The sequence below is a fragment of the Oncorhynchus mykiss genome, chromosome 16 (genome assembly GCF_057628025.1).
Source record: "Oncorhynchus mykiss isolate SJ-2025 chromosome 16, ASM5762802v1, whole genome shotgun sequence".
In the NCBI taxonomy this organism is placed as follows: domain Eukaryota; kingdom Metazoa; phylum Chordata; class Actinopteri; order Salmoniformes; family Salmonidae; genus Oncorhynchus; species Oncorhynchus mykiss.
In genome coordinates, this window is record NC_143037.1 from 31,293,103 (window position 1) to 31,316,307 (window position 23,205).

At 42.0% G+C, this 23,205-nt stretch overlaps 1 protein-coding gene across 1 annotated transcript in view; it reads right to left on the reverse strand.

The window, feature by feature from the left end:
- LOC110492868 (cadherin-23) overlaps positions 1 to 23,205 on the reverse strand; it is a 582,104-nt gene that overhangs the window by 511,394 nt on the left and 47,505 nt on the right. Inside the window, exons 2-3 of the mRNA XM_036946709.2 lie at positions 13,936 to 14,033; positions 11,795 to 11,869 (exon numbers count right to left, since the gene is read on the reverse strand). Coding sequence (XP_036802604.1) covers positions 11,795 to 11,869; positions 13,936 to 14,020 — 160 coding nt within the window. The 5' untranslated portion in view covers positions 14,021 to 14,033. The remainder of the gene's footprint in view (positions 1 to 11,794; positions 11,870 to 13,935; positions 14,034 to 23,205) is intronic.

Consider the following 23,205-nt stretch of genomic DNA (forward strand, 5'->3'; position numbering starts at 1 on the left):
AGTTCAGTCTGCTTTCCACCAGACACTGGGAGACAAATATTACCTTTCAGCAGGACAATAATCTAAAGCACAGGGCCAAATGGTCACTGGAGTTGCTTACCAAGAAGACAGTGAATGTACCTGAGTGGAGAAGTTACAGGTTTGACTTAAATCTGCTTGAAAATCTATGGCAAAACCTGAAAATCATTCTCTCTCTCTCTCTCTATTTGTTTTAGCGGTATCCACAGTTTTTTCAAAGTTAGGGTGGAAGAGGACAGAGTAACTTTCCTGGGGTTTGGAAGGTGTGGTGTGCGTGATGGCTTCTCAGCCTAGCGCGGAGGAGACGCTGTCGATACAACATGGATTCAGGTGTGTTCCTGAGGATGGAGTTAAGGTGGAGGAGGTTCTGCTCGCGGTCGGTGAACAGGTAGGAGCTGAATTTATAATTCTGCTTCTAGAATGAACAAAGCTGTGGTTGTGTTCATGAAAAGGGCTAATTTGGTTGGCAGGCTAATTGCAGGCGGAATATTTGTAAGGGATGTGTTGGTGTCAATTTCACCTCTCTCTACCCCTTTGACAAGAGTGGTTGTTGCAAATTTGTCTCCGTTTATTACGGATGACCAAATCAGGAAAGAGCTGAGTCGTTTTGGTAAGTTTGCTAGAGGTTTTCGTGTACCGTCAGCAGGCTTTCAGGCAGATGCCGTTAAGCACGTTGTTTCGTTCTTGAGGCAAGTGTTTATATTTCTGAACAACAATGAGCAACAACTAAATGCGCATTTTAAAGTGAGGCACGGAGAGGGGCTCTATGCAGGGCTTGCCAGCACAGATAGTCTATGGTGTTTTGAGTGTGGGGATTTGGGGCATACGAACTTTGCGTGCCCACATAAAGCCCGTAGACAAGGTGAGGGTACAAGCGTTGGTGGGGGAAATCAAGGTCAAAGTGCAGGGGGTAAGGAGATGCTTCTGCCACAGAAGCTGGGCCTAGTCATGCCAGGGAAGGTGGTGTAGATGAGGCTGGGCCTAGTCAGGCTATGGATGATGGGGTAGCGGAGGCTGGGTATAGTCAGGCTATGAATGGTGGTGTAGTACAGGCCGGGTCTAGTCAGGCTAGAGATGGTGGGGTAGCTGAGGCTAGGTCTAGTCAGGCTAGAGATGGTGGGATAGTTGAGGCTGGGCGGTGTAGATGATTCTGGGCCTAGTCATATTATGGAGGGTCGTGTAGATGATGCTGGGTCTAGTCAAGTTATTCTAGTGGATGAGGAGAGTATAGTGGGGAAGTGTAAGAGATTGGGGGGAGGAGGAGGGTGTCAAGCGGAAAAGGAAAAAGGATGTGGACAAAGGCACCATGGAAATTTTGCCTGTTGCTGTGGGTGATGCCCTGACCAGAGAGGAAGGGCAGGTGGTCAGGGTGGGAGATAGAGATGAGGAGGAAAGTGAGTCTGAGGAGGAGGATGAGGAGTTATTTTTTTCAGACTCCTCTTCAATGGGCCCAGAGCTGACAGCCAGTCAAGCAGAGGGGTCTAAGTACACGTTGAGAGAATTGATAAGGTTCCTGAATGAGACTAAGGGGAAAAAAGTTATTCTGATCCTAGAAAGTTTGTAAGATCAGTACAACATGCTATGAAAAATGAGGGGCATGGTGTCCTCTCACCCAGGAAACGGTTTAGGTTGAGAAAGTGGGTCACAACAGTGCGTAAAGGTTTACCTTCAGACACTGTTTAGATGTATATTTCCTTTCTGACACTGGGGCTTTTTGAGCTTTGCTATTGGTCTCTTTCTCTGCTGGCTTTTCTCCCACTTCTTATGGAGACTCTTCGGGTAGGCTTGCTCAATATAAATGGCGCCAGAGATGCGGGAAAGAGGAGTGTGTTGGGTGAATATGTAAAACAACAAAAAAGTACAGGTGTTGTTTCTGCAGGAGACGCATAGTGATGTGTTGAATGAAGTCGATTGGGGGCTCTGGTGGAAAGGGGCAAGTGTGTTGAGCCATGGGACAAATCTTAGTGCAGGGGTGGCAGTCCTTTTTGCACCGGCGCTGTCTGTAAAACTTTGCTCCTCAAAGGAGGTGTGTAAAGGTAGGCTGCTTGTTGTTAAAGCAGAAATTAACAACATGGGTTTTGTCTTTATAAATGTGCATGCGCCTAAAACAGGGATAGGAAGAGGGGTTCTATTTTGGAGTCTTAAACAGGTAGCCTCTGAGGAGACGCTGGTGGTCGGAGGGGACTGGAACTGTACAATGGATTTTTACAAAAAACAGAAATGGGGAAGAGCCTCATTCAGTGTCAGTGGGAGTGTTAAGGGACATCATTAATCAGTTCGACCTAGTGGATGTTTGGAGAACTAAACATCCAAACACAAGACAGTATACATGGGTGAAGGTTTTTGGGGCTTGGGTGAGTGCAGCCCGACTTGATCGGTTTTACATGTCTAGGAATCGGAGCAATAGGCTGCTGGGCGCTACCATTCTCCCGGTGGGGTTTTCTATTTCACCAGGGCCCCGGTAGGCATCTTATTGGAAGTTCAATATAAAGTTTTCCAGACCTTTTGGGAAAGGTGGGGGCAGCGAAGAGAGGAGTATGAGTCTGAGTCAATGGTGGGATGTGGGGAAAGTCAAAATTCGGCTTTTCTGTCAACAGTACACAGCTCTCTCATCCTCAGAGGCTAGGAGAGTATTGGGGGAACTAGAGCGTTGTATTAGTGAGATAGAGGTAGAGATGGTGGGGCAAGGCAATGTAGGCCTCCAGGCTAATTTAGCCGAATTACATAGGGACCTAGGCAGTTTTTTCCAGGTTAAAGCAAAGGGAGCACTTGTAAGAGCTAGGTTCTCCATGCTCAAGGAGATGGATGCTCCCAGCTCCTTCTTCTTTGGTTTGGAAAGAGTTTTTTGACATGTGTGAAGCTGTTGTATGCTCGGGCGTCATGTATGGTCAAGGTGGGCTCAGTAGGCCAGTCTGGGTGAGACGGGGAATTAGACAAGGATGCCCTCGATCTGGGCAGTTATACACATTAGCCATTGAGCCTTTTTTAGGACTGCTACGCAGGAGACTGCAGGGAGTGTGCTGGACAGGAATGGATGTGGTGACAGGCATAGCAGTGTCAGCATATGCAGATGATGTTTCTGTGATGGTCAGGGATGATCAGGATATGCAGGTACTAGAGACCAGTCTGAAGGTGTACGAGGGAGCTTCATCAGCTAAAGTAAACTGGGGCAAGAGCAAAGCTCTGTTATGTGGGGCATGGGGGGGATAGGGCTCCTCCTATGCTTCCGGGGGGTTTGCAGTGGGGTTGTGAAGGGCTTAAAGTGTTGGGGGTGTACCAGGGCTCGGAGAAGTGGGTAAGGAAGAACTGGGAGGGGCTGTCACAGGCAGTGGTGACAAGACTGGCCAGGTGGAGGTGGCTCCTGTCCCAAGTGTCATATAGAGGGAGGGTGCTGATAATTAACAACCTGGTAGCATCTTCCCTGTGGCATAAACTGGTTGTCCTCAATCCCGACGCCGGTTTGTTCGCAGACCTGCAACGCAAGCTGGTGGACTTTTTCTGGTCGGGCCATCACTGGCTGAAGGCAGCAGTGTTGTACATGACCATTCACGAAGGAGGACAGGGCCTGGTGGAACTGGAGAGCAGGATGGCTAAAGGCGGTGCAGAGACTGCTGTACCATGCTGATGTTGGCTGGAGGGAGCCAGAATGCGTGCTGCTGAGGAGAGCTGGCGGATTAGGGTTGGACCAGCAGCTGTTCCTCATGAAATTGGAGAGGCTGAGTACAGCAGGTCTCTCAGGTTTTTACTCTGCAATGCTGAGGGCCTGGCAGCTGCTAAGGCCCATACGAGAAGGGGGTGTGGAGCCTGGGCTATGGGTGTGGGAGGAGCCTATCTTCCACAACCCAGCCATCCCTTTGAGATCGGTTCAGTCGGCCACCCTGCAGAGGCAACTGATGGCAGGGGGTTTACAAAGGCTGGGTGACCTGAGACTGCTGGGAGAGGAGGGGTGGAAAACCCTGGGAAGTCTTGGCACAACAAACAGGAATAACGTCTCTTAGGCTGCTGGAGAGATTCCTGGAGGAGGTCCAGGAGGCACTGTCTGAGCCGGTAAGGGGGATGTTTGAGTGGCCAAAGGGAGAGGGGCCACCAATGTTACCACCACTGCAGGTGACGGCAGAGACTGGAGACTGGCAAGGGGGTCTGGAGGATTTTAACACTCTGAGCCTGGGGGAGTTTGAGGATGTGGGAGGTAAAGCCCTCTACAACCTCTGCGTTAAGGTTAGGAACATTAGGAGCCTAACAGGAGTGAAGGCACATCAGTGGCAGGGGGTATGTGGGGCAGAGAGTATGGTGGGTTTTAGGTGGAGGTGGCTCTACAAACCCCCAGTACCAAAGAGGTCAGGGGACCTTCATGGAGCCCTGGCCACTAACAGCTGGTTGGCACGGGTTGAACCGGGAATCGGACAGGGGTGTCTTTTCTGTCAAATTAAAGAAACATGTGTTTTCTGTGTGCACCAGGTTAATGCCTTTAATGTCTCTGTTGGAATGTCTGTGTGAGAGGTTGGGGGTGTTTTTTTCTGTTGGGATGTTCATAATGTTTGTGTTCTATAAAATGTGTAGAGATGTTTGAGGATATGTGGTGTGTTGGGGATGCTGTCTGTATAGCTGGGGAAGATGTTTTGGATATACAGTTATAGGAGTGGGTAGTGTGATGTTGGTTTGTATCATGTGGTAGATAAAGACATGTAAATTACTTCTCTCTCTCTCAAAATATAGCCTTCACAAAAAACAGAAATAAAGATAAATGTTATCACTAACCTTGAATTATCTTCATCAGATGACACTCATAGGACTTCATGTTACACAATACATGCATGTTGTTTGATAAAGTTCATATTTATATAAAAAAAATCTGAGTTTACATTGGCTCTTTAGATTCACTAGTTCCAAAAACATCAAGTGATTTTGCATAGCCACATCATTCAACAGAAATACTCATCATAAATGTAGATGATAATATAGTTAGTTATACACATGGAATTGTAGATATAACTCTCCTTTTAATGCAACCGCTGTGTCAGATTTCAAAAAAACTTTCCGGAAAAAGAAATGCATGCAATAATCTGAGACGGCACTTATTTTAAAAACACCACAGCCGCAAAGATGGCGTCAACATAAACAATTAATTACATGATAAATATTCCCTTACCTTTGATGATCTACATCAGAAAGCACTCCAGGAATCCCAGGTCCACAATAAATGTTTGTTTTGTTCGAAAATGTCCGTTATTTATGTCCAAATACCTTCTTTTGTTAGAGCGTTTGGTATACAAACGCTAATTCTGGTCAGAGTTATATTGGACAAATACTTCAAAAAGTGATATTACCGGTCGAAGAAACATTTCAAACTAAATACAGATTCAATCATTAGGATGTTTTTAACATATAGCTTCAATAAAGTTCCAACCGGAGTATTCCTCCTTGTCTTCGTGAGCAATGGAACGCAAGTGGGATCACAAAATGGCTGCTTGATGGACAGCTGATATATTCGGCTCTCATTCACTCCCACAACAACATAGAAGCCTCATTATAATTTATATTGATGGTTGACATCTAGTGGAACTCCTAGGCAGTGCAACATCATTCATATCTCAAGGGGATTTCATTGGGGACTCTGGTGAATACATACAAGCTCAGATTTCTGAAATCGTGTTTTGATTTCAACTCAGGATTTTGCCTGCCAATATGAGTTCTGTTATACTCACAGACATCATTCAAACAGTTTTAGAAACTTCAGAGTGTTTTCTGTCCAATACTAATATGCAAATATTAGCAACTATGACTGAGGAACAGGCCGTTTCATATGGGCACCTTTTCATCCAAGCTACTCAATACTGCCCCTGCAGCCATAAAACGTTAACCCACCGTTCCTAGGCCATCATTGAAAAGAAGAATGTGTTCTTAACTGACTTGCCTAGTTAAATAAAGATTAAATAAAGGTGTAAAAAAAAACAGCCAAATCGGTGTCTAAAAATACCAATTTCCGATTGTTATGAAAACTTGAAATCGGCCCTAATTAAATCGGCCATTCCGGTCAACCTCTAATACAAATATATATAGTATATAAAGCAAATGAATCCAATATATACTGAACAAAAATATGAAGGCATCATGCAACAATTTCACTGAGTTACAGTTCATATCAGGAAATCAGTTTATTGAAATGAATTAATTAGACCCTAATCTATGGATTTCAGATGACTGGGAATACAGAAATGCATCTGTTGGTCAAAAAAAAATAGGGGAGTGGATCAGAAAACCAGTCAGTATCTAGTGTGACCACCATTTGCCTCATTCAGCTCGACATGAGTTCTAATTTACAATGTTTATTTGGTTACGCTAATTTCTGTTAATGCATTCAATATATTAGTATTACAGTCTTATTGTTGTCATTGTAGGAATGGAAACATTGTTTGCAGAGCGCACAACCATAGTCTACATTTGAGGAAAAGGGTTTTGCTTAATGTAACGAATGTCATCGGGAGAAGGAGAAGAGGACCAAGGTGCAGTGTGGTAAGTATTCATAATACGTTTAATAAATACAAACACTTGAACAAAAACAACAAACAAACAGTTCTGCAAGGTGCAATACACAAAACAGAAAATAACTACCCACAAACACAGGTGGGAACAAGGCTACCTAAGTATGGTTCTCAATCAGAGACAACGATTGACAGCTGCCTCTGATTGGGAACCATGCCAGGCCAAACACATAGAAATACAACACACAGAACAAAACATAGAATGAAAAAACATAGAATGCCCACCCCAACTCACGCCCTGACCAAACCAAAATAGAGACATAAAAAGGAACTTAAGGTGACAGTTAATGATGGAGCGCTCTAGTCAATATTGAGTAAGGACACGCACCTGATTACGCATAGAAGTAGGCCTAGACTACCTGGCCTGCACGCATATGTAGGCTTATGAAAGGAGATCTGATACTATTTCTGATTGTCTTAACTCACCATCACCAGCTTCTCAAAGTAATGTTTTCTTCGCCTCCAACAGTAAGTAAACAAAGTCTGTTTTTACATCCATTGAGAATAACAATGTTGAGGAACAACAAGTTCCTCAACGTAGCCTATTTAAAAAATATTTCCTGCTGTCTCTTTCGATAACAACTCAGCATGAGAGGGGAAAAAATGTCATGCTCTGATCAGGTTTATAATGTCATAAAATAGGCCTACCTGATGACTTCATATCCCTTGCGCAAATAACCAACATAATATTTTATACAATGTTGCAATTTTGTCCACACCAGCTTCTGGGCCTGACCAAGTTAATAGTTGATACAATGTTTCAAGTTCCTTGCAGACAGGCCATGTGGCAGGTAGCCTGGCGGGTAAAAGTGTTGGGCCAGTAACCAAATGGTAGCTGGGTTGAATTCCCAAACTGATAAGGAAAAAATCTGTTGTTCTGCACCTGGGCAAGGCAGTTAAACCACTGTTCCCCAGGCACCAATGACATGGATGTTGATTAAGGCAGCCCCCAGCACCTCTCTGATTCAGAGGGGTTTGGTTAAATGCAGAAAACATATTTCATTTGAATGCATTCAGTTGTACAACTGACTAGGTATCACACACAGCCAATGTGATTTATAGGATATTTATTTTCATCAGGATATTTTCTACCTGTGGGCTGCAATGTTTTTATTTGTTGGCTTTATGTAGGCTATTTTTACATATAGGCAATGGCAATAGAAGCTACTTTTAGATTTGTATCATTTTCATTTATATAGAATTTTGATGAACCACATGGCATTGATTTTGAGACATGAAGACTTTTTATTATAAATTAAATGAAACTGTTCCATGAAAATATGCATATGAAAATCATAACTGGCACACAGGTCAGTAGAAATGGTTGCCGACCGCTGGTCTAGCCTATTACCGGCAACTTCAGGAGCATAAAGCCAGAATAAGCGAAGGCCAGCAACAGCGGGAGGGGTCGGGTCGGGAACAGGTTTTTGTCTTCTTGTTAGGCTCCGTCTTTAGTCATTTCTATGTCTTCATTTTTAATCACAGTGCTTAAAGCATCAGACAAGCTCAGTAGCCTACATATAGTTGATTTTATTGAAACAAAGTGTATATATATATATATATATGGAAAAATATGCATTTTAAAAGTTCGACCAATCGATTGGTTGAAAGAACAGACGACTTTCGGTTCGACTAAGTTTTTTTTCCAGGACACCAAGCAAGTGGCACCAATACACCAAGGAGCTCTCCAAACTGCTCAGGGACAAAGTTGTGGAGAAATACAGATCAGGGTTGGGTTAAAAAAAAAGCAGAAACTTTGAACATCCCACCGAGCACCATTAAATTCATTATTAAAAATGGAAAGAATATGGCACCTCAACAAACCTGTCAAGAGAGGGCCGCCCACCAAAACTCATGGACCAGGCAAGGAGGGCATTAATCAGAGAGGCAACAAAGAGATCAAAGATAAGCCTGAAGGAGCTGCAAAGCTCCACAGCGGAGATTGTATATGTCCATAGAACCATTAACCATTTTAGAACCATTTTAATCCGTACACTCCACAAAGAGTGGCAAGAAAAAAAGCCATTGCTTAAAGAAAAAAATAAGCTAACACATTTGATGTTTGCCAAAGGCATGTGGGAGACTCCCCAAACATTTGGAAGAAGGTACTTTGGTCAGATGAGACTAAAATTGAGCTTTTTGGCCATCAAGGAAAAGGCTATGTCTGGGGAAAACCCAACACTTCACATACCCCTGAGAACCTCATCCCAACAGTGAAGCATGGTGGTGGAAGCATCATGCTGTGGGGATGTTTTTCATCGGCAGCAACTGGAAAACTGGTCAGAATTGAAGGAAAGATGGATGGCGCTAAATACAGGGGAATTATTGAGGGAAACCTGTTTCAGTCTTCCAGAGATTTGAGACTGGGACGGAGGTTCACCTTCCAGCAGGACAATGACCCTAAACATACTGCTAAAGCAACACTTGAGTGATATAAGAGGAAACATTTAAATGTCTTGGAATGGCCTCGTCAAAGCCCAGACCTCAATCCAATTGAGAATCTGTGGTTTTACTTAAAGATTGCTATACACCAGCGGAACCCATCCAACTTGAAGGAGCTGGAGCAGTTTTTCCTTGAAGAATGGGCAAAAATCCCAGTGGCTAGATGTGCCACGCTGATAGAGACATACCCCAAGAGACTTGCAGCTGTAATTGCTGCAAAAGGTGGCTCTACAAAGTATTGACTTTGGGGGGAGGGATGAATTACTGCACGCTCAAATTCAGTTTTTTGTTATATTTCTTGTTCGTTTCACAATAAAAAATGTTTTGTATCTTCAAAGTGGTAGGCATGTTGTGTAAATCAAATGATATGAACACCCCCTAAAAAATCTATTTTAATTCCAGGTTGTAAGGCAATAAAATAGGAAAAATGCCAAGAGTGTGAATACTTTCGCAAGCTATTGTAGCTGAAGAGCTAACCAACTACGTTCAATGTTAGCTAGCTAACATTAGGCTTTAACATTTCTGGCGCAAGCATTCTGCTAGAGACCCACCTCGACAGCATCCGGTGAAATTGCAGAGCGCCAAATTCAAAATACAGAAATAGTCATAATAAACATTCATAAAAAATAAAATCGCTGTACATCAGATTAAAGATGAACTTCTTGTTAATCCAGCCGCTTTGTCAGATTTCAAAAAGGCTTTACGGCGAAAGCATACCATGTGATTATCTGAGGACAGCGCCCTGCTTACAAAAGCATACAAACATTTTACAACCAAAATAGCGAGAATAGCGAGAGTCTCAGCTACACAATAAATGTTTGTTTTGTTCTATAAAGTCCCTGTTTATATCCCAAAAACTCAGTTTTGTTGGCGTGTGTTGTTCAGTTATACACTGCCTCAAAGGCGGCCAAAAGATGCAGATGAATACATCCTAATAGTACCGGTAAATTTCATTGAAACATGTCAAACGATGTTTATAATTAATCCTCAGGTTGTCAATTATCTAAATATTCGGGCATTCTGACAATAGCGTATTGAATAGAAAGGAAAAACAACGAAGACCGCACACTCGTTCATGCGCAAAACCAGCAGAAAACAAGCTTGAAACAATGTCTGTTGACAACAGACTGTTGACATCTAGTGGAAGCCATAGGAACTGCAATCTGGGTCCTAACCCATTAGATACTCTATAGGCATCCAATTGAAAATACCCACATCAAAAAAAATCCCACTTTTCGGGTTGGATTTTCCTCAGGTTTTCACATGCCATATCAGTTCTATTATACTCACCAGACATTATTTTAACAATTCTGGAAACTGTGTTTCTATCCAAATCTACCAATCTATCCAAATCTACCAATTGCATGCATATCCTAGCTTCTGGGCCTGAGTAACAGGCAGTATACATTGGACACGTTCTCATCCAGACGTCAAAATACTGCCCCCAAGCCATTAGAAGTTTTAACTAGCAATGCAAATATTTTCTGATTCGAATAATATTATCACACAGATCATAAATGTAATGTTTGCTAGCGAGGCAGCAATCTAACGGTCACTAGCTAGCTAACAGTACGCTTTAACTTGCAATGAAAATTACTTTGACAAAATTAGGAATGTATGATATCTGAAAATATAGCTAGACTTTTACCCGTATACATGAATGAACGCTAGCGTCCCATCTGGCCAACATCCAGTGAGGTTGTAGAGCGCCAAATTCAATTACAGAAATGCTAATTATAAAAATTCATAAAACAAAATATATTTTACATAGGTTTAAAGATGAACTTCTTGTTAAACCAACCACAGTGTCATATTTATAAAATGCTTTTCGGCGAAAGCATACCTAGTCCAGAACATACCTAGCCCAGAACATAGCCCAGTTGACAAATCATTACAAACAGTAACCAGCCAAGCAGAAGCGTTACAAAACTCAGAAGTAGAGACAAAATGATTCCCTTATCTTTGATGATCTTCATATGGTGGCAATCAGAAGACATTACTCAATAAATGTTCCTTTTGTTCGATGAAGTCTCTTTATATCCAAAAATCTCAGTTTTATTAGCGCGTTTTCTTCAGTAATCCACAGGCTCAAACTCAGTCAAAACAATCAGACAAAAAATCCAAATTGTATCCGTAAAGTTCATAGAAACATGTCAAACGATGTTCATATTCCATTCTCAGGTTGTTCTTTAGCCTAAATGATCTATAATATTTCAACCGGACAATAACCTTGTCAATATAAAAGGTAAACAAGAAATGCACATGCGCCTGAAAAAGCTCTGCGACACGTTAGGGTCCACTCGTTCAGACTGTCTTACTCCCTCAGTCTTACTCCCTCATTTATGAGAATACAAGCCTGAAACGATTTCTAAATACTGTTGACATCTAGTGGAAGGCATAGGAACTGCAAATGGAGTCCTAAGTCAATGGATACTGTAATGGCATTGAACAGAAAACTACAAAACCAACAAAAAAAGTACTTCCTGAATGGATTTTCGCAGGTTTTCGCCTGCTAAATCAGTTCTGTTATACTCACAGACACTATTTTAACAGTTTTGGAAATGTTAGTGTTTTCTATCCAAATCTACCAGTCATATGCATGTCATATCTTCTGGGCCCGAGTAGCAGGCCGTTTAATTTGGGCATGCTTTTCATCCAAAATTCTGAATGCTCCCCCCTACCCTAGAGAGGTTAATGTTCTATATTGCTCTGGTCCTCCATATCTCTGTAAATGAAAACTGGACCGTCTGCTGACACACAAATCAAATATGGTCACACACACTAAGACTCACCGACTGGTGTGTTCTCGTAGATGAGAAGATAGGAGTGGAAAAAGTAGTTCTGGAAGCGTGGAGGCTGGTTGGAGGCTGTGGAAGAGGAGAGAAAGAGAGAAGAGTGGGATTAGATTAGGCACTATAGGGTCTTGTGATATCCCTATACAGATGTGAGAAATGTGAAATAATAAATGTTTAAGTACCTGGAGGCATAGGCATACACTGCAGGAATACGGATATGTGTGTGTGCGTGCTTGCGTACATCTATGATTTTAACAAAGCAAATTTGAGAACAAGGCTACCTAAATTCTGTCAACATGTCGATTGCGGCACTCATGCGGACAATACACAGGCCGCTACTTTAACTTCTGCGATGCATACAAGGCCCTCCCTCCCCCACCTTCCCTTCGGCAAATCAGACCACGACATTTTGCTCCTACCGTCCTATAGGCAGAAACTCAAACAGGATGTACCTGCGACTAGAACCATTCAACGCTGGTCTGACCAATCCACGCTTCAAGATTATTTTGATCACGCGGACTGGGAAATGTTCCAGGCAGCTTCAGAGAATAACATCAATGTATACGCTGACTCTGTGAATGAGTTTATTAGGAAGTGCAGAAACCATGAATAGATGGCGGCTTTCGTGCAAAACTGAAAGCGTGAACCACCGCATTTACACAACATCGACGGGAAAGTAGTGGAGAAGGTGGAAAGTTTTAAGTTCCTCGCCTTGCACATCACAGACAAACGTAAATGGGCCACACACACAGACAGTGTGGTGAAGAAGGTGCAACAGCTCCTCTTCAACCTCAGGATGCTGAATACATTTGTTTTGTCACCTAAAAACCTGACAAACTTTTACAGATGCACAATATCACCGCCTGGTACGGCAACTGCACCACCCTCAACCGCAAGGCTCTCCAGAGGGTGGTGTGGTCTGCACAATACATCACCGGGGGGAAACTACCTGTCTTCCAGGACACTTACAACTAGTGATGTCACAGGAAGGACAAAAAGTGCCTGTTCACCCTGCTGCCATCCAGAAGGCGAGGTCAGTACAGGTGCATCAAAGCTGGGACCGAGAGACTGAAAAACAGCTTCTATCTAAAGGCTATCAGACTGTTAAATAGCAATCACTAACTCAGAGAGGCTGCTGACTAGATACAGACTCAAATCATTGACACTTTAATAAATGGATCACTAGTCACGTTAAATGACGACACTTTAACAATGATTAAATATCCTACATTACTCATATCATGTATATACTCTATCTTATACCATCTATTACATCTGCCTATGCTGCTCGGCCATCGCTCATCCATATACAGTGGGGCAAAAAAGTATTTAGTCAGCCACCAATTGTGCAAGTTCTCCCACTTAAAAAGATGAGAGGTCTGTAATTTTCATCATAGGTACACTTCAACTATGACAGACAAAATGAGAAAAAGAAATCCAGAAAATCACATTCTGGATTTTTTATGAATTTATTTACAAATTAAGGTGGAAAATAAGTATTTGGTCAATAACAAAAGTTTCTCAATACTTTGTTATATACCATTTGTTGGCAATGACAGAGGTCAAACGTTTTCTGTAAGTCTTCACAAGGTTTTCACACACTGTTGCTGGTATTTTGGCCCATTCCTCCATGCAGATCTCCTCTAGAGCAGTGATGTTTTGGGGCTGTTGCTGGGCAACATGATGTTGTGGATTTATATTTTTGCCTGAAGATCTTTTCCTTTTTTCTTTATTAAATCACCGTCTCTAGTACTGCTGTGTCTAGCTCATCTTCTGGGTTCTGCCGACTATTAGTGGCTCAGTTTACTAAGTGACTGTTTCTCACACCGGAGACCTGAGTTCGTAACTGGGTCCTGACAGTTCAGGCAGACAAATTGTTCAAGATGGATCACCAGGTATAGATGAAGAAAGCTAGACTAAAGAGACAAGAAGTGATAAGAGGGATTGGCGATTGATAGATAGATATGTAAAACAAAACAAAAATAATTATAAGGGAGGAAAATTTGGGTTCAGAGAAGAGTTTAAGTATAAGAGGAGAGGGAGGAGAACAAAGGGAATGTAGGAGTGGAATGTGATTTCATGGAAGGATATGAGAGAGGGATAACATGGAGAGTAAGTAGTAAATAGTGGGGACTCACCTTCGCAAAAGGAGTTTAGGATGAAGAAGGATAGGAGAAGCTTGGCCACCGTCATCCTGCCACCGAAACCCACACTCCACAACATTGCCTGCTCCACACTGCAACATACACACACATAGGACACGTTCAGTGTGTGTGTGTTTTAAGAAAATGCACATTTATGACTGTAAGTACTGTTCTCTGAAGGAGGGAAATGAGGTACAACACAGCTATGGGGAATTTGCACGTAAGGGCCCTCTACTGAAGAACATTAGAATCACGCCTGACACGACCAATGAACACCAAGCCCCGCCTTCCAAAGGTGATAAACCCGAGGTATGGATTAATTCATTGAATTCAGTACTGCTCTTGTTCAAGCCTCTTAATATAGGAAAGAGGAGCCAACTGAAGAGTCCAACAGAATATTTATTATTGCTCCCATCTGTCACATGCACCTATGTTAACTTTTTCAAAAGCTCTAAAACTGGCAAATATTATGTTCAAAGTAGTCCAACCTACAGAATAAACCAACAGACCACTCCAATAACATTTTCAGTAACGGTTACAGAATATTTTTTTAGTTTCTATGGATGTGATATGTTTTTTCTACCTGAATGCACTGACTGTAAATCACTCTGGATTAGAACGAATCATAGATGTCTAGGCTGTTTCACAAGTTTGAACATCACAGTACAGTAAGGCATAGTTTAGTACAGTAGAGTACGATATGGTATGTTACTGTACAGGACAGTAGAGTTTATTTAATAGAATAGACTACATACAGTACACTAGAGTATAGTATAGTTTAATTCCGGACACCTGTGGACGTTGGAATATCATTATCCAACACATCCATGATTTTTATCGAGAAGTCAAATGAATCTATCAGGTAACTCCATCAGTCCAAAACCCTCACTCAGACTAAAAACGAGTTTGAACTAGGCTTGGTTATACTAGATTTCACCACAACTTTACCTTTCCTTTCTTGCAATCAGTTTCAAACAGAACATCCACTTCCGTCATTGCTCCGACCCAGATCTAAGGAAAGACCTTCACAATGATGCTTGCGATCTGATGGCTACGAACCCTTGTCAATCGTTACTGCCAAACAACACATCTAGACAGTGGCGGTTTTAGCATATAAATCTTGGTAAGCACTTTAAATTCAGAATACAGTATTCTCCCTGTACACCAAGTTAGAACCGTAGGATAAATAACAGCAGACAATGAAAGCTTTTACAATATTTGATGATGACATTTCCCTTCATTTGTGACTAGGGGGCAGTATTTTCATTTTTGGAAAAATAATGTTCCCGTAGTAAACATGATATTTTGTCAGGACAATATGCTAGAATATACATATAATTGACAGCTTAGGATAGAAAACACTCAAAATGTTCCAAAACTGTAAAAATATTGTCTGTGAGTATAACAGAACTGATATTGCAGGCGAAAGCCTGAGAAAAATCCAATCCGGAAGTGACTCATCTTTTGAAAGCTCTGCGTTCCAATGCGTCCCTATTGAGCAGTGAATGGGCTATCAACCAGATTACTTTTTCTCCGTATTCCCCAAGGTGTCTACAGCATTGTGACGTAGTTTTACGCATTTATGTTGAAGAATAGCCGTAAGAGGCTACATTGCGCAACTGGTCACCTGATGGCTCCCAGAGTGATTCTCGTGTAAAATACAGAGGTAGCCATTATTCCAATCGGTCCTACTGAAAAACCAATTGTCCCGGTGGATATATTATCGAATAGATATTTGAAAAACACCTTGAGGATTGATTATAAACAACGTTTGCCATGTTTCTGTCGATATTATGGAGCAAATTTGGAATATTTTTAGGCGTTTTCGTGACTGCAATTTCCGGGCGATTTCACAGCCAAACGTGAAGAACAAACGGAGCTATTTTGCCAAACGTGAAGAACAAACGGAGCTATTTCGCCTACAAAAATAATATTTTTGGAAGGAAGATTGGCTATCTAACTGGGAGTCTCGTGAGTGAAAACATCCGAAGCTCATCAAAGGTAAACAATTTAATTTGATTGCTTTTCTGATTTCCGTGACCAAGTTACCTGCTGCTAGCTGGACAAAATGCTATGCTAGGCTATCGATAAACTTACACAAATGCTTGTCTAGCTTTGGCTGTAAAGCCTATTTTGAAAATCTGAGATGACAGGGTGATTAACAAAAGGCTAAGCTGTGTCTCAATATATTTCACTTGTGATTTTCATGAATAGGAATATTTTCTAGGAATATTTATGTCCGTTGCATTATGCTAATTAGTGTCAGTCGATGATTACGCTCCCGCACGCGGGATGGGGAGTCACTAGAGGTTAAACAGGCTTTAGGCTGCATGTGCACCACCAAGTCAGAACAGTAGTTCTGATGGGAAGAGGGACCAAATTCTTAGGGTGAGCTACTGGGTAACTAATAGCTTACTACACAATGTACAATTAGTATTACTTTATACTTATCTCCCTGCCATATTACATAATTTATACAGCAGCATACAATACATATTTTTGGACCGCTGTGCTGTGCTCACTTGAACAGAAAGGTGGTCCTTCTTGAGGCCAAACTTTGTCGTCAAATTCTGGCATTCTCTGGATTTATGGGGTTTTCAAGAGAACTGGGAACTCAAAAAAAAATATGTAAATAACTGTAAAGAAATATCTTTAGAAACCGCTCCATGAACTAACTTAAACATTAACTGTAACACATTAAAGTTACAACAATATGACAAGGATTTGCCAGTAGATTGTTGAGTCATGATGATGACTCCTTGTCTAGCTAAGATTTTGAAAGTATGATGTTGACATGATCAGTCCAATCAAAGCTACAGTTGATATAACATTATTTGACAGACATATTTGTCTGGACAGGGGAAGGAAATAACAGGTGATTGAGTCCAGGTGAGTCCAAATGATCGCTGATGCACATGACGAATGAAGCAGGTGTGCGTAATGATGGTGGCAAGAGTGCGTAATGCTGGGGAGCAGGTGTGACAGTACTCCCCCCTCCCCTAGGGGGCAACACCCGGCGTCCCACCTGGGTGGGCCTGACGGGCTGGCCGAGGCACGGGCGCTGGGCAAGCCGGCTGGGGGTAAAATCTTGACCAGCTGGCAGAGGCGTGGTAGCCTGGCGAGCCGGCTGAGGTGTAAAACCCTGGCGATCTGGCTGAGGCCTGACGTGGGATGGGTGCCTGCCGAGCCATCCAGGGCAAGGAAACCTCTCGAGCCAGTTAGGAATTCCGATGAGCTGGCTTAGGCACCCCTGGTTCTATCGGCGGCGGCCCCTGGACCCGATGTCACCACCAACCGAAACGCCAGCACTCCCTGATGCACCGTTTGATGGCTTCCGCATTCTTCCGCATAAGGACCGCCGCTGAAGTCGAGAAGCAGGTACGGGGAGTCAAACATTTAATGAGGAACAGACAAGGAACAAGACAGGAACAGTGTCAGCACATGGGTGACAAAACGGCATACGGATGTTAATGCGGAAGCGGGGAACAGAGTTGGGGGACAGACAGACTAATGGATGGGGAATTTAACATGAACTGCTCATTTACACACTCTTTAATGCCTCATAATCAGGATATCTAGGTGTTAATGACCTCGTGAAACTCACTGTCTGTCTGGGAAAATATTTAAATAAAGGAGGGAAGTGTTAATTATATTTAGAGAGAGAGAGCTTATCTGTTAGCACAGCGTCATTAGGCCAACTGTAAGGTTGATATTAATTAGGCATAATCACACTTAATATGAGGAGGGCATAATTAAGCTTCTTGCTAATTGCAGTGTTTGTTTACTGGTATTTACTGTTAATGTCACCGAGTTGAGTGTTGAGTCTAGTGGGGTGCCACAAGGGAACATGACTCGACACTTACATTCTATCCACATCTCATCTCAAGGACTGGGGTGTATTTCATTTGTGCACATCGTAGAGGACTGTTGCAAAACATTTTGCAACTAAAATGAGTTTATTTTTCAAGTAGATACCTCCCTGTTTCGGCCTGTTTGTTTCCTTTTGGTTTCCAGTGGATACACCGCTGATACACTGTACGTTAGGGAGATGTCACAGTCCCTAAATCTGGATTTTACTTCTTACCCTTCAAATAACATGTGTAAATGTATAGCTTAATGTCAATTAATAATGAACAGAAGGCAAGGTCAAGGAAGAACAAATGATGTTATTCTGGGTAAAAAAAACTATTTTCAACTGGTCCTCTCTATATTATGGTCACCACAAAAAAAGTTAAAACAACATGAACATGACAGCATAAACCTGTGCTGCCCCTGGGCAATGTTCAGTTACCAAACATTGAATATTCAAATAGATACACTACATGACCAAAAGTATGTGGACACCTGCTCGTCGAACATCTCATTCCAAAATCATGGGCATTAATATGGTCTTGGTCCCCTTTGCTGCTATAACATCCTCCACTCTTCTGGGAAAGCTTTCCACTAGATGTTTTAACACAGCTGCAGGGACTTTCATTCAGCCACGAGCATTATTGAGGTCGGGCACTAATGTTGAGATATTAGGCCTGGCTCGCAGTCGGCGTTCCAATTCATGCCAAAGGTGTTTGATGGGGTTGAGGTCAGGGCTCTGTGCAGGCCAGTCAAGTTCTTCCACACCGATCTCGAAAAACCATATCTGTATGGATCTCGCTTTGTACATGGGGGCATTGTCATACTGAAACAGAAAAAAAGGCCTTCCCAAAACTGTTGCCCCAAAGTTGGAAGCACAGAATCGTCTACAATGTCATTGTACACTGTAGCGTTAAGACTTCCCATCACTGGAGCTAAAGGGCCTAGCCCAAACCTTTTGTATATACATTATATATGTGTACTGATCAAACATGTGACTCACCACCTCGATTCTGTCTTACGTTGCAAAATGTGAAATGGTGTTTTTTACATTGGATAAAAGTAGAGACTCAGGGCTACAAAATGGTATCTCATACACTGCATTTGAGGAACAATGGGAAAATAATTCTGCTTGTAAACTCACTTTTGAGAAAATCGCCTTTGAATGTTTTGGTATCTGATGAAGAGCTCTTCTTTGTCTACACCCATTCAGTATCGTTCACACCCTCTTAAGCATTAGCCCCCCCCATCTCGTTTCACTCGAAGCGCACACTTGACACTCTGACCGATGATTTGTTTACCTCTGGATAACATGAAAACAGCCTAACCAACTCTGCAGTGTCAACAATGCCTAACATTAGTCTCTAACTAGAAAAGCAAACCGCTCTGGGAAATGAATAATAATGTGCGCTAGGGAGCCAGCCAGCTAACGTTAGCTAGCTAACAGAACACTTTAGCTTAATACATATAGCTAACTAGCTAGGTAAACAATTAACCTAGCTAGGTAAACAGCGTTTAAAATCACACACATCACATAACATTAGCTAATGAGCCAGTCAGCTAACATTAGGCTAGTTAAACAACAATGAACAAAGAGCCAACAATGCCTAACATTAGACTCTAACTAGAAAAGCAAACAGCTCTGGGAAACAAATAATAGCGTCCGCTAGGGAGCCAGCCAGCTAACGTTTGCTAGCTAACAGTACACTTTAGCTTAAGACATATAGCGAGCTAGCTAGGTAAAATAATTTACCTAGCTTGGTAAACAACGTTTAAGATCAGATGTCACGTAACGTTAGCTAAAGAGCCAGCCAGCTAATGTTAGCTAGTTAAACAACAATAAACAAAGTGCCAACAATGTCACAGTGGTGGGAATTAACCAACAAGGTCCAATGTTAGCTAGCTAACATTAGGCTCTAACTAGAAAAGAAAATGGCTCTGGGAACCAAATAATGTCAGCTAGGGAGCCAGCCAGCTAACATTAGCTAGTTAGCAAACAGTACACTTTAGCTTGAAATGAAACCACTTTCTGGCAAAATTAGAAATGTTTAATATCTGAAAATGTAGCTAGCTATCTTAACTGAATACGTCATGCATTATGGACGCGTCTCCCTGTCAGGAGTGCCATACCACGGTTGCCCTTATTTTGAAGATGTTATCCGGAGACAGGTGTTTTCTCCATCTCTTCAGCTATCATACTCTAATTCCACTGATTTGAAAACTTGATCCTCCAGGAAGTGGAGAGCAACATTTATGCAGCTCCACTACACAATACATTTTTAAAAGGCCGCGTTCGACAGGATTACCAACACAGATTGACGAGCTCAAATAGACAGAAGCATTTAATATGGCAGACCAATCTCAACTCCTCCCTTGGCATGTCGAGCCCACTCATTATATCAGCCAATCATGGCTAGTGGGAAGGTTGCCTTAACCAACAAGGCTAGTAATTTAACAATTGTATTCATATTTACAGATGGCATACAAGTTTGTATTAATGCACATGAAAGTTCACGTTTGAGAAGGCATTTTCTGCCACAAAAAAAATTATATTTAGATTTTTTTTAAATATTCACGTTCAAACGGCTCTTTTGTGAAGTCATGACTTGCGACATAAACATAATTTCCTGAATCGGGTCACAAGTATAAACGCAACATGAAACAATTTAAACTATTTTACTGAGTTACAGTTCATATAAGGAAATCAGTCAATTGAAATATACAGTGCCTTGCGAAAGTATTCGGCCCCCTTGAACTTTGCGACCTTTTGCCACATTTCAGGCTTCAAACATAAAGATATAAAACTGTATTTTTTTGTGAAGAATCAACAACAAGTGGGACACAATCATGAAGTGGAACGACATTTATTGGATATTTCAAACTTTTTTAACAAATCAAAAACTGAAAAATTGGGCGTGCAAAATTATTCAGCCCCTTTACTTTCAGTGCAGCAAACTCTCTCCAGAAGTTCAGTGAGGATCTCTGAATGATCCAATGTTGACCTAAATGACTAATGATGATAAATACAATCCACCTGTGTGTAATCAAGTCTCCGTATAAATGCACCTGCACTGTGATAGTCTCAGAGGTCCGTTAAAAGCGCAGAGAGCATCATGAAGAACAAGGAACACACCAGGCAGGTCCGAGATACTGTTGTGAAGAAGTTTAAAGCCGGATTTGGATACAAAAAGATTTCCCAAGCTTTAAACATCCCAAGGAGCACTGTGCAAGCGATAATATTGAAATGGAAGGAGTATCAGACCACTGCAAATCTACCAAGACCTGGCCGTCCCTCTAAACTTTCAGCTCATACAAGGAGAAGACTGATCAGAGATGCAGCCAAGAGGCCCATGATCACTCTGGATGAACTGCAGAGATCTACAGCTGAGGTGGGAGACTCTGTCCATAGGACAACAATCAGTCGTATATTGCACAAATCTGGCCTTTATGGAAGAGTGGCAAGAAGAAAGCCATTTCTTAAAGATATCCATAAAAAGTGTCGTTTAAAGTTTGCCACAAGCCACCTGGGAGACACACCAAACATGTGGAAGAAGGTGCTCTGGTCAGATGAAACCAAAATTGAACTTTTTGGCAACAATGCAAAACGTTATGTTTGGCGTAAAAGCAACACAGCTGAACACACCATCCCCACTGTCAAACATGGTGGTGTCAGCATCATGGTTTGGGCCTGCTTTTCTTCAGCAGGGACAGGGAAGATGGTTAAAATTGATGGGAAGATGGATGGAGCCAAATACAGGACCATTCTGGAAGAAAACCTGATGGAGTCTGCAAAAGACCTGAGACTGGGACGGAGATTTGTCTTCCAACAAGACAATGATCCAAAACATAAAGCAAAATCTACAATGGAATGGTTCAAAAATAAACATATCCAGGTGTTAGAATGGCCAAGTCAAAGTCCAGACCTGAATCCAATCGAGAATCTGTGGAAAGAACTGAAAACTGCTGTTCACAAATGCTCTCCATCCAACCTCACTGAGCTCGAGCTGTTTTGCAAGGAGGAATGGGAAAAAAATTCAGTCTCTCGATGTGCAAAACTGATAGAGACATACCCCAAGCGACTTACAGCTGTAATCGCAGCAAAAGGTGGCGCTACAAAGTATTAACTTAAGGGGGCTGAATAATTTTGCACGCCCAATTTTTCAGTTTTTGATTTGTTAAAAAAGTTTGAAATATCCAATCCAATGTCGTTCCACTTCATGATTGTGCCCCACTTGTTGTTGATTCTTCACAAAAAAATACAGTTTTATATCTTTATGTTTGAAGCCTGAAATGTGGCAAAAGGTCGCAAAGTTCAAGGGGGCCGAATACTTTCGCAAGGCACTGTATGCATTAGGCCCTAATCTATGGATTTCACATGACTGGGCAGGGGCACAGCCATGGGTGTACCTGGGAGGGCATAGGTTGGACATACTGCCAAATTCTCTAAAACAATGTTGGAGGCAGCTTATGGTAGAGAAATAAACATTAAATTATCTGGCAACAGCTCTGGTGGACATTCCTGCAGTCAGCATGCCAATTGCACACACCCTCAAAATTTGACACATCTGTGGCATTGTGTTGAGTGACAAAACTACACATTTTACAGTAACATTTTATTGTCCCCAGCACAGGGTGCACCTGTGTAATGATCATATTTAATCAGCTTCTTGATAACCTGACAGGTATGGCATATCTTTGCAGAGTGAAATGCTCATTAAAAGAGAAACAATGCTCACTAAAATAGAAAAACAATATTTTGTGCGTAATACACTTTTCTGGGATCTTTTATTTCAGCTCATGAAACATGAGACTAACACTTTTGTCATAACTCTCCTGTGAGGATCCAATGATCAGCTTGGCAATGGTTGACAAATAACCAGGCCCTCTCTCACCCACAGAAGAGGGGAGGGGGGTGCTGGGCCGCTTTTTGACACCTCACACCCGGTCATAAATGTTATGCAGCAGAGGACTCTCTGGCTCTCTAGTATCAGCCAAAGGAATATCTTTGTTCACAGACTTTTGCCCGCTCTAAACTCTAACATCCAAAAAGTGGATAATGGAACAATAATTCTATCATAAATTATGTGGGAAATGGTCATTGGGGACCTAAAGAATAATAAGGTCATATTGTTTGTCATTTTGTGATGTTATTAAAAACTGTAAGAAGCAAATACTGTAACTTAGGAAGGAAACCCCCTTTAGCTGTCAAGTTTTGACAGATGAAAGTATTTTTGTTAAGATATTATTACGATTTTGATTTTCTAATGAGATAAGTGTGTGAGTCAGTGAGCGAGTGAGGCCCGTCAGTGGACAGCTCAGACAATGCCGAAACCCTACCTGACTTCTCAGAGATCGGGCCTTTCATAATTGATTACACTTACACACACCCCCTTCTCTCTCTCTCTCTCTCTCTGT